Source organism: Miscanthus floridulus, chromosome 12, assembly GCF_019320115.1.
Source record: "Miscanthus floridulus cultivar M001 chromosome 12, ASM1932011v1, whole genome shotgun sequence".
In the NCBI taxonomy this organism is placed as follows: Eukaryota; Viridiplantae; Streptophyta; class Magnoliopsida; order Poales; family Poaceae; genus Miscanthus; species Miscanthus floridulus.
Genome location: NC_089591.1, coordinates 61,199,522 through 61,211,922, shown reverse-complemented (window position 1 = coordinate 61,211,922; position 12,401 = coordinate 61,199,522). Strand labels below are relative to the sequence as shown.

The 12,401-nt window shown below is 46.3% G+C and overlaps 1 protein-coding gene across 1 annotated transcript; it reads left to right on the top strand.

Moving 5' to 3' along the window:
- The first annotated feature begins 950 nt into the window (after positions 1-950).
- Positions 951-5,076, top strand: LOC136497964 (NAC domain-containing protein 7-like). Its single transcript, XM_066493873.1, has 5 exons — positions 951-1,262; positions 1,374-1,571; positions 3,447-3,667; positions 3,793-4,064; positions 4,206-5,076. The coding sequence occupies exons 3-5, from the start codon at positions 3,508-3,510 to the stop codon at positions 4,803-4,805; spliced, it is 1,032 nt and encodes a 343-aa protein (XP_066349970.1). The 5' UTR covers positions 951-1,262; positions 1,374-1,571; positions 3,447-3,507; the 3' UTR covers positions 4,806-5,076.
- The last annotated feature ends 7,325 nt before the right edge of the window (positions 5,077-12,401 follow it).

The window sequence follows — 12,401 nt, the reverse complement described above, 5'->3', positions numbered from 1 at the left end:
CCATTTGGAGGAAGGACGCCATCCAAAATATACTTGGGTCGGTCGAGAAACGGGCCCAGCCGACCTGACAGCGACCATCAGATTCAGGGAGAGCAAGAAAAGCTCAAGCGAAGAGCTGGATGAGTTGCTGTGGTAGTGACAGCTAGCTCTAGCAGACACAACCAACCGTGGACAGGTGCAGCGTTAACACTGACCGAGAGCTAGCCTAACCTATGATGAATTCACTAAGACATCAGAAACTAACTACCTGTATGTATGTATACATGCATGTTGTCGAGAGTGCGTAACAAAAGCTATCATTCCACGTATAATTGCACAAACCGATAGATAGCCTTGGGCTACAGTCACTAACAAACAAAGTAAACTGTAGATGAACATGTAATGTCACCTGTTAAACGTCTGGTTCAGAGATGAGTCCGGTAATGGTGGCGTGGTTGCGATCGATTCACCGATCGATTAGGTTACAATACAATGATGAGAGCGCATCCCATCGATCGCCGTTGATAGCCATAATAACTTGGCTTTTAGGGCCACACACACCGATGCACGTTTCGGTTAAGGCTCTCGATCGAATGTGACAATTGCCCATTACCGACAAGTGAAAGGAGTAGCAGCACCTTTTGCCACATCGTTGCACTCCCTCTCCCTCCCTGCCTGTCTCTGAATTTCAGGAGAAAGGTGGTGGCATGCAGAGCCAGTTGCATCCGGCCTTTTGTGTGGAAGCTCGCTCGCGTCTGGCACCGCCCATCTTTTCTTCTTTTCTAGTTGCAGGTTGCAGCCACCCTCTTGCATGTCTGGAAGGCCAGGCGTGCCTCGCAGCCCCTCGCTACATAAGCTTGGCGCACTGGAGTGAAACCTCTCGCACGTTTTGGCTGGAGGACCGGATCTGAGGTGGTCTCGATCGATCGCTGAGAGGCCGGACGGCCGGGCGGGCGGCACAGACCGATGCCGGTCGCTGTCGTCGGCGGGTGAGGCGAGGTGGCGGTTACGGCGAAGAAGGCCAATAGAAAAACGCGGGGGACGGGGGAGCGAGAGATCGGGAGGAGATCTCCGCGTCGCTGTCCGCCCCGCGCTGCGCCTGGATTGCACCCAGCCTTGGCCCGCAATCCATCCGCGCTTTCCGGCGCCACCCACCACCGGCCACCGCCATATATACCCACGCCGCGCGCAGCCGGCCTTATCCCGCCTCTCCATATACCGATCGATCCGGCTGACGACAGCGAGAGAGGGGGCTTCCGGTCGATCCCAGCAAGCACACCAAGGTAGCCTCCATTAATTTCTCCCCCTGATCTCCAGCTAGCTCTCACTCTCGCTCGCTCATTTGCTGAACTGCGTCTGATTGATGATGCATGATCGTCTGTGCGTGCGTACAGTCGTCGTTTAATTTCATCGTAAGTCTCGCCGAGATCGATTCGCGCGAAGCGGGCCGGCCGGCGAGGAAAGGGAGCGGCGAAGCGTGTTGCCCCGGTGGTGCTCCAGTACCTGCTTGCAGTCGGCGTGCTATACGCAAAGCCGGCGCAGCTTTGGCACGAGCACGACCGCACGAGGCATAGATTAACAGGCTAAGTCAGGTAATATCAGCTATCCCCCTTATTACGTCTGCGCGTAGGTTTCGATAGTTCCAGCTACTACTCCACAGTCGGGATTTGCAAAGGACTTGTTCGACCGTGTTTTCAAACTCTGAGAATTAAGGCAAACTGTTGTCGGGGTTTACAATCTTTGTACTTCTGTGTTAGAGGAAAGCAAACGTGCATGCATTAATATGGTTATGAGCTTTACTAATGCATTTCCCTCAGGATATATTTGCAAAATGTTTCCGAGATAGTAAAATACTCTGAAGTCTTTTTCTTTACCACGCTGTCATCTTTGAACATTAATTTAACCAATTCAACGTAAAGGTCTCCACGAGGGTAGAAATTAAATCTAGCTTCATTGACACAAAAGAAATAAACAAAGCACGATAATGGGATTTCGTCCGGGTAATCGTATGACGGAAGCATTATACTGTCATTAGTAGGGCTGAAGCTAGAGTAAATTCGAAGGCGTGCGTGTTTGCGTGCATAAACTTTTACCATTCGAGGCTGGGCGTGTTTGCGTGCATAACTTTTACCATCAGGGTGCATGTACTGGTGAAAAAGTATAACTAGAATCACTGATTTTTCGTTTTTACGTGAGTGTGCCCACACTCCGTATTATTGTCTATACAGACCCACCCTCACTTTTATCCTACCTATATATAGGCTGTGTTTAGTTCCCAAAAAGTTTTCAAAAAAGTACTACAGTAGCCACCACATCGAATCTTACGATACGTGCATGGAGCATTAAATATAGACGAAAAAAACTAATTGCACTGTTTGGTTGGAAATCGCGAGACGAACGTTTTGAGCCTAATTAGTCCATGATTGAATGCTAACTGCCAAATAAAAACGAAAGTGTTACAGTAGCCAAATTCCTAAATTTCGCGAACTAAACACAGCCATAGTGCACGTGATGATTCTCACCTTTTCTAACAAACATTTAGAGTTCATGGAAAACTAAAACTACTATCTCGATTCTAAATTATATGACATTTAGGGGGTTTGGAAGATATTTCTTCAAGTTCAACCGCTGGAGCAAATAAAATGACTCAGATGGTTACATAAAAGAAGTACTCCCTCAATTCACATAAACTTGATGTTTTTTTTATCATTCATGGGCTCTGAAGCTGTGATTTCGATCACTATTTTTCTACTAGAATATATATCTATATAAAACCTAATAGATTTATACGGTTATGGGAGTACTATTCTAGATAAATATAATCTAGACACATGATCTTATGTTTCTAGGTTTATCCTAAGCCAGTTGTTATTTACTTTTTCACTAGCACTGTCTAAAACTTTATATAGATTGGCATTAGAAGATCGGTATTACTAGATTTATTATGAAAAATAATTGAATAATGTATAATGATCACATTTGTATATATTTATATCATTTATCAAAAATATCATATTAGAGATCGTGCATCGGAGGAAGTACTATTCAAGATAAATCTATACATATGATTTTTTATGTTTTAAACTACATATCCTTTTATGGTCAACAGATCTAGGAGACAGTACCCACCTGAGATGTATTGCATTGAATGGAGCAAAATGCTTTAAAATATTATTAATAGCCAAAGTTGTAAGATTTTGATGGGATCTCGTCCAAAAGCACAAGTGCTTTCAAATATTTTTAAATTATTTATCACTGTAGAAATTAAGGGTCAAGTTTTCTAATCAGAAGAAAACTTTCGTTGCTTGTCCAAATCTTTATATATTCTTGAACAGGACGGAGTCATACATTCTTATCATTTATTTTGCCTGAGCTAGTACAAAATAGATAGGCCCACACATCAGAAGACTAGTTGACAACAAAAGTTATAGCTAAATTAAATGAAAGCTTTGTTAACCATGGTGCAGTTAGATTTGCTCGACGTCTACCAGGTCCAGCTGCATAATAACTTGGACTCACAAGAAGAAGATGGACGCTTTCACACATGTTCCTCCCGGCTTTCGTTTCCACCCTACCGATGAGGAACTCGTTGATTACTACCTTAGGAAAAAGGTAGCACTGAAGAAGATAGACTTGGATGTTATAAAAGATGTGGATTTGTACAAAATTGAGCCTTGGGATCTGCAAGGTGCAGTAAGATAAACTCATAGCATGTGTGCAATAACATGCTTCTTGTGAAGTAATTATGCATGAAGCTCAACGGTTCGGAGTCTCTATTTCTTTAACCCACTTCTATATATGATGATGAAACAGAAAAGTGCAGGATTGGAACCGAAGAGCAAAAGGAATGGTACTTCTTCAGCCACAAAGACAAGAAGTACCCAACTGGCACTCGCACCAACAGAGCGACGACGGCCGGTTTCTGGAAGGCCACAGGAAGGGACAAGCCGATCTATGTGAAGAACTGCCTCGTAGGGATGAGGAAGACACTAGTTTTCTACAAAGGCCGGGCGCCCAATGGACAAAAGTCAGACTGGATCATGCACGAGTATCGCCTGGAGACCAACGAAAATGGAATTCCACACGTAAGATATACAGATTCCCAGGATTACTTGTTCACCTAGTGTCATGTACGCATGATGCATGTCAGCATCCTACGTGTGCGTTATATTAGTTATTCACCTGTCTAACAAAAGGTTGTATGCATACATGTCATTCTCATTCAGGAAGAAGGATGGGTTGTCTGCAGGGTGTTCAGGAAGCGACTCGCGACTGTCCAAAGAATGGTTGGGGACTCGCCTTACTGGTTCAACGACCACGCGGGGTTCATGGCGCCGGAGCTCGGCTCGCCGAGGCAGGCGGCACACCACCAGCAGAGCGCCATGATGTACCACAGGCAACAAAGCAGCTACAACTACCCTTGCAAGGTGGAGCTGGAGTACCACCACCTCCTTCCCCAGGAGCACTTCCTGCAGCAGCTCCCTCAGCTGGAGAGCCCCAAGCTCCCTGACCTTATTGGCCATGTAGACACTACTCTCCAGCCATGCGGCCTTACACAGGAGCATGGCGCCCCTCGCTACACCGTGCAGGAGCTCCAGGCCGAGACTCTCTATCTGACGGCTGGGGATGCGTCAGGCACAGATTGGCGAGCTCTCGACAAGTTCGTGGCGTCCCAGCTCAACAACGGCGACACCACTCGTAAGGAGTCAGCTAGCTACTCCAATCCAGCACAGGTGTTTCAGCAGTCTGAGGAGAAAGAAGAGGCATTGGACTACGTGTCAACGTCAACTTCCTGTGGTGGGGACAATGATTTGTGGAAATTATAACGTCAACGATATACATATTCACATACACACTAAATCACTGGAATAGTGCATAATTGCATCATTACACAGTTAATAAAATTGAGGTGTGTTGGATGTAACGTAGTACATAAGTAGCCAACCGATTCATGTGTCGTGGTAGAATGGTATGTGTACATAATAAAGTGTAACCGAGTAGGCTGCACCTCCATGCATAAGTCGACATAATGTCTGATGTTAATAAGGTTAGCTAACAGCTGAAGCTAAGGGGCTTTAGCAACTGACCTGGCAAGTCGTGAAGATTTATAGGTTATGCGTCAAAGGCAATAATGCCTATTTGTATTGTCAATTTGTCCATGTATACAGGTGCATCTCTACTGTCATTCTATTTTTTTAAAGCTAAATATATTGATAACATAAGAACGCACTACGGGATACTGATTAATTACCGAGTGTGATAAACACTCGGCAAATATGGATAAACACTCGGTAAATTTTTTACCGAGTGCCACACTCGGTAAACATGACTCGGTAAACAACGACTCGGTAAAGTTAGTTTACCGAGTGTCAACTAACGGGGCACTCGGAGAATAAATCTTACCGAGTGCTACGCCAGCACTCGGTAAACAACTACGACGTGACGGTCGTCAGTCCCCAAGCTTGCCGTTAACGGCGTCGTTTACCGAGTGTTAGACATAGCACTCGGTAAACAGATAACCATTTTCATGATTAAAACAATTCCGCAAATATTTTTTTCCTAATATAGTTTACCGAGTGTACCAGTAACACTCGGTAAACATGTAACTCATTTACCGAGTGTTCCACTCGGTAAAAAATGGCACATATATCCGAGTGGGGTCGTGGCACTCGGTAAAAAATGGCACACTCGGCAAAATTAACAGAATCAGAACCAATTTGGTTCTGTTCTCTGTTTTACCGAGTGTAACACTCGGTAAACATCACCATTACCGAGTGTTACACTCGGTAAAACTTGTCCACAGTATTTTTTTTGTTTGTTTCAGTGCATATCCAGCCACAATTAACAACAATTATAACAGAATATCACAGTTACCAACAGATAGACAATATATATCACATATATGTCCACAAATGTCACATCCACTCATTATAACCAACATATAGCTACAACAAATGTCACAAGCACAATGCAAAGTCCACAAACACCATCAACATGTCCAAAGTCCACAAAGTTCAACCCACTTCTAAGTTCAACATACAAACAAGTGAAACATGGTCCTGTCACATGGTCGGAGCCCTACCGAGAAACGGAGACAAGTCCAAGTCTTGATCGTTGTTCGATCCAGCTGTAGAAGGTCCCTGGAATGAGGGAGCAAAAGAAAATAAACATATTTGTCAATTAATCATAAGGTAGTATGCCAAATTCAAATATTCCTTCGAAAGACCAGTTAACAGTGACATCAATATATAGGCATATAATAGATAACACATATCAAGTTAGTTGCTGTTTAGTTCTCCTCTATGTGCAAGATATCGTCACACATGGTCGAGTAGACTGAACATGAATTGGGCAAACACCTATGTACTCATGTAGAACCTAACATGATGCCTTTCAAGGTCTGAACAATATTACTAATAATCTAACTTATACATGTATGTATCCTACTCTCTTCTAGGTTCTAACATGATAGTGTTGACTGTAGCACAATCTGAACTGAAAAAGCCTTTCAAGATGAAGAGTGACTCACAGGAGTGCCGTCGCGCGGAGGTGGAGGCACCAACGGTATCATCGGCGGCGGCGGAGGCGGTGGAGGCTGGCCCATGCTCTGAGAAAAGCTGGCCATGTACTCGTACCAAGCCTTCTGCGACTGCTGGAAGGCCTCAAGCTGGGCCTGCACTCGCGCCCTCTCCTGTGCCAACTCGGCCTGGTGCGATAGCTGGAGGGCCTGAAACTGGCTCTGTGAGGCCTGCTGTGACTCCTGCAGGGCTTCAATCTGGGCCTACAATTATTTATCACATAGTTAGAATGCAAATAAAGAACGGGTAGAAAATGAATGGACAACGAATGCAACAGAACTAACCTGGAGTGCTACCACCTGGGGCTGTGAGCGTGGGCGTATGGCTGGGCTCAAACTCGTGCTCCGGGCTCTAATCTGGGCGAGTGTCTGAGTGTTGGCCGTGTCTATGGTGCTGTTGCCCATATAGTACCTCCCGTGTGGCTTACCTGGTCCCAACCTCATGACGATGTCACCCTCGAGGTCAGCGGTGCTCGGATCAAATTCTGGCCCATGGATCTCTCTCGCCATCGCCGTGTACTCGCTGAGGCGACTGTGCACGCTCAGGTTACTGTATGCCTCGGGCGGGTCCTCCGGGTTGTAGACGAGGTCGGGGTCCTTTGCCTTGCCTTTACCGATTGTCTTAAGTTACCGAGTGTGTGGACTCGGTAAAGCGGTCTACTACCGGGTGTTTTTGTTTTCCGAGTGTTGACACTCGGTAAATATTGTTTTCCGAGTGCCCCGACTTCTGACACTCGGTAATTGTCGGGGCACTCGGTAACTACACAGTCTCCGGTAGTGACGTCCCATGATGGGAATAGAGCCATCCATGGAGAGATTACAAGCGCCTGTTGGGCAGAATAGGGTCGAATAGGCTAAAGCACTATAGAAACAAAGACAAAGGATAATGATTGCTTGTCCAGTGTGTGCAACTAATTGAGAGACATGAGTTTAAGCAACATCGTGATCACAAGAGTTTAAGGTAGCCACAACCATTTGTAGGTGATAGATGCCATCTTGCATAAGTTATGCACTCAATCAAAGTTTACTACAAAACAAGTCTTTAGCATAAAAACAAGCCTAAAAAACTCGCAAGAAGTAATGATAAACTATGCATAAGCCTATTCAAAACGACCACCCATGTTTGATGAGAATCTCCATTGTTGCTGTCTTTATAATACGGCTTGCCCACTTTAACGTCGGTCGGTCATGGTCTTTTTTAAGATGGACCAAAAGCGTGTCCAATGATTGGCCCTTAAAACAACCTGTAAATTAGAAGATAATATCTTTTTTTGTCAAAAAACCAAATCATTTCGACTCAACCAAATAGACCAAATGATTGCACTTGCTCCCACACAAACTTGAGAGCGTAAGTTGTCATCTACTTGCTGAAGCCAAGGACAAAAAATCAGCAGAGCTTGTTGGTGGAAATAAACCAAATGCAATTTCAAACCAAATGCACAAGATCGATCTTGGAGTGCAAGCTCAACAAAGTTCAGCATTCGGTTTGTCGGCAACCCGACAGTGCTTCATTGGGATAGCCATAACTCATACATCCCCAGTGCAATGGATGTCAATGAGCACTTTGATGGAAAAGCTTGTTTGATAAGACATATTGTCATGTTTCTGTCGGGTGCTACAACGTCGTCGCGGGCTTGTTATTCACAATTGGGACCCTAGCCCAAGTTGGAGCACAAGTTGGAGCACGTCCCAACCATGTGGAGAGCATATCAAGGAAGACCTTGGACGTCCTCCCCTTGGACACCTCCATAGAAGGCTAGCAAGGGCGTCCAAGTCTAGTTGGAGGCCCATCTATATCAAGTTTGGGTCCATCTCTGAATCCAGGACCACCTACAGTAAAACGGACGCCCCAGACATATACAGACTCCATTTTTTACGGTCCACCTATGGATGGAAAGATAATTTCATAAGCTAACTGATGGCTTTAGTTTGACATCAAAATTCCACCAGAGTCAACGGAAATTATCGAAATAAGTCAGCGCCCAGAATCTATTAGGGTGCTGCGTCACCGTCTTTTGGGTCATTGAGCCATGTAACGTGTAGGCCCATTAGAAGACGCGAATAGGGGTTATTGGACGCCCCTTAGACAATATAATCAGTAGCTGCAGCCCACATTAGGTTTGAGTTTTGCTTTAGATAAATCTACCATTGAACAGTCGTCGTTATCGGTCGTGAAACCTCAACTTTGAGTGTTTAATCATTCATCTGCAATTGTCACTTTAATTAAGTTGTGCTTTATCTTGTTCTTGCTTGTATTCTTCGATTCGTAGTAGGGATTAGCCTTCTTGCTGAGGTCAACCGGATTGTGACACGATTCATAACCAGAGGATACGTGGTGCTAAAATTACAGGGTTTGGGTCTTTGTGATCTAAAGCCAGATCGGTGTATCGCTCTCCGCAAAATCAATTGTTATCTCAATCTGATGGAAGATCAGACCCCGTTCATGTCACCTAGGGCGGTAGAGCTCGATAGGGCCATTGACAGTAAGCCAAGAATTAAGGAGACACTTGTTGAACTAATTCTATTTGGAAAACGAGTGAAGTAGGAGCATGGACTTGATGGAGAGTGTGGGGAAAGGGACAAGTGACTAGGAGACAAGAAAAAAGGAAAATAAAAAACAAAGAGGATTACAAAAAGAATCCTGATTGTAACGAAAAGCAACGAACAAAGGTTGACAATGGCCCGTAGGAGGTTGCGTTGTGACATAGTGCGTAACCCAATGACCCACAGTGTTATTCAATATGGGACCATAAATTGGTTGGGTTAGCCCTATTGGGTTTGTACACTAAAACTTACATGTCGAGTAATGTCTAATGGATTGTGGGGTTGACCCAATAAAATATGCATCCCTAACTCTACTATCCACACCAACGAAATACTTGATATAGAGCCCTATACAACAAAGTAAGATGGCTAAAATCCACAAGCTCCATCATTCTCCTAAAAAAGTACTGAACAATGCATTTAAAACATATTACATGTCTCTAAAACCCACCTATAGGCCACTGACAAATCAACTAATTGCACATAAACTGCAAAACAAACTAATTTTACTACCTTGATGACCGACATTTCTTTAAGCAATAGTCGAGCTTCATCTTTCATAAAAGCCGCATCAAACTGCATCAATTCTTTTCTCCTCATCATATGCTGAGTGCTTCGCCTCATCATATGCTAGGTTGCAAGGACCTTAATCCCCATCTCTGGATCTCATCGTTCTCCTCTTGACGGTCCTTCCCTTTGAGGCTTCCTTCACCCAAATGGCATAGATGAGCGTCGGTTGGACCTCAGATGCTCTCATAGGTGATGCAACTCATGGTTGTCGCCTATTGCTTTGAAGCTTCATGTCGGTCGTCTGTCGGACCCGGCTCTCTTACAACTGCTTCTAGATTAGAGATCTTCAGAGTCTTTCATTAGTGATGGCACAAGTCAGGAACGTGGTGCTCACAATAGCTTTGGATGTAGGCTGAGCCTATAGTTGAACTAGGTTGTTGTATTGTTGCTGTTTAATTTATTGGTGTTGGTGTTATAGTCCTCGTCTCTCCCACTCTGTCTTGTATATTTCTGTGACCTTCAAGGGTCGTCTCTATAATATGTGCTTTGCCGTCTCTATTCCCGACCTCGCCGGTATCAGTGAGAATTATTCAGGTGGGGCTCTCACCCCCGGTGACGTCTTTAAAAAAAATATTTTCTCCTAGACAAAATTACCAAGCCTCGGAGTGATTAAGCGGCCCACGATTGGTTAACAAGCACCGGCGGGACTGTCCTCAAAACCCGCTGGTGCACTTTACTATAAATTGGAACAAGAGAAATTAAGAAAATGAGTTCATGTTGAGTATTTAATAATCTATAATAATTCCTCCTACACTGTCCAAAGTTAAAAAAAAATTGTCTGCCAGACATCTTTTCATGTGGTATACACTATATACAGTACGTATGTCAGATGAGTATTTAATTTTGTGGATGTAAATTTTTGCATGCAAAAATGTACTAAGTCCTTTTTCGAATGAAGAGCACGAGGAAGCTAAGTTGACCTTGGTGCTGAGGATGAGCAGAGCCTAGACAAGTCAAAGTTACTCTTAGCCTAGCTGCGACAGTGGCACTGTGCAAAACTGTCAAACAGGCAGGGCAGCTAGCCCTGCATTCATCCATCAAGGTCGATCCGTAGTCCAGGCCTCGATGGGAGCGGCTACGACGTGCTTGCTTGTTCGCTTTTTCGCGAAACGTGAAAAAGAACAGTAGAATGCAGAATGTGTACACGCTTTTACGCGACAGAGAATTCCTGCCTACGTTTGCTCTGCAGCGCATGCATCCTGTGGATCGACTAGCAACGCCGCAGCGTCTCGATCGGCCGGCAGACTGCAGGATTCGCCAAACAAAACGTGGTGACGATCGAGCAAACGAAACGAGGAAAGGAACACGCGTAGCTGAGCTCATGTGTGAAGGTCTTTTTGATTGCTGTGCTCGGCGTACGTACGCTGTCGCCTGTTAGATCCATCCATAATAAATGAAGTTTTGTTCGAACAAAAAAAAAAGTTATTTCTGAAGTGTGCCCACTGCAACTTCTGCAAGAGTGAACGCGGACGCGACCAAAGACCAAGCCATGACGACGACGCGGCCGCGCGCGGCTGTTTGCAGCTCGGATCGCGATTCCACCGCGGCCCACCTCTCGGTTGCAGGCCACAGGGTAAGCCCCACGGCACCAGGCCAGGCCACCATCAATCAGCCTGTTCGGCTGGTGATGATACGATCGTATACGATCATAGATTATTATTATTGATTGGTTTAATGTGAGAGAAAAATACTGTTCCGACTGAAAATTTAAGATAGTTTACGATCCAGCGGACATGCTGAATGCATGCGGACCTGTCTTTCGCTTGCAATATACGTACACTTAGCCGGCCCCGGTCGGCTGCCCAGCGCAGCGCACACAGGCAGCCCGGAATATTCCGGCATGGCGGCATGCACTGCCACCGGAGGAGGCGGAGCCAAGGCGGCAGCCTTTCGTGCCGCGCCTGCCCGGCGTCTCCCAAGCGGAAAGCGACGAAACGAAAGTGCACAGGCCGGCCGGTCCCAGCAGCGACTGTGATCGTCGTAGCTACCTCTGCCGCGCGCGCCTAACCTGCTTTTGTCTCCATTTAAGTCATTTTCCCCGGGCACCAATTACGGCACAGTTCCTAGCTAGTTAAGGGGACCATGCTCCATGCATGCATGCGTTTGGTTGCAATTTGCAAAGATACTAGTACTAGAGCTAAGTAGCCTAGCTGCTGATAGCTGATGGGCCGCAGGGCACGCCGTGGCATCGACGCAGGGCTACGAGCTCTCGTAGCTTGCAGCCCACCACCAGGCGGCCAGGCAAGGCAAGGACGACGGTGCCCGAAAAATACGTAGCACTGTGTGTAAACTAAACTAACCCTGCACCGAACGTGTCGAAATCGTGACCACACCGGGACAGGACCAGACGGCGGCATCGATCATGCATCGGAGAGGCGGCCGGGCCGGGGCAGTGGCCCACTGTGGCTCTGTCCGGCCAGCCACCGCCTGCGCCACGATCCCCCACCACTCATTCCGGCCCTGCCCGCTTTTCAGACAAACAGTCGCTAGCGGCTACTGCTGCTGCCACTGCTCGCACCGTCCGGCAGAGAGGCCAGAGGGATGGTGGACGCTCTCGGCTTTGGTGCTGCCTGCGCGGCAGGCTGTGCCTGGCGCCTGGCCTCGCCCTACTCCTGATGCCTTTGCCAATTTGCCCCCGCGGTGTGGCCTGGCCATTCACCCACCCCCAAGGTGAACGAACGGCGATCAGGGCAGGCAAGGCAGCCTTGCGCCGTTTGTCTCTGCCCTCTCT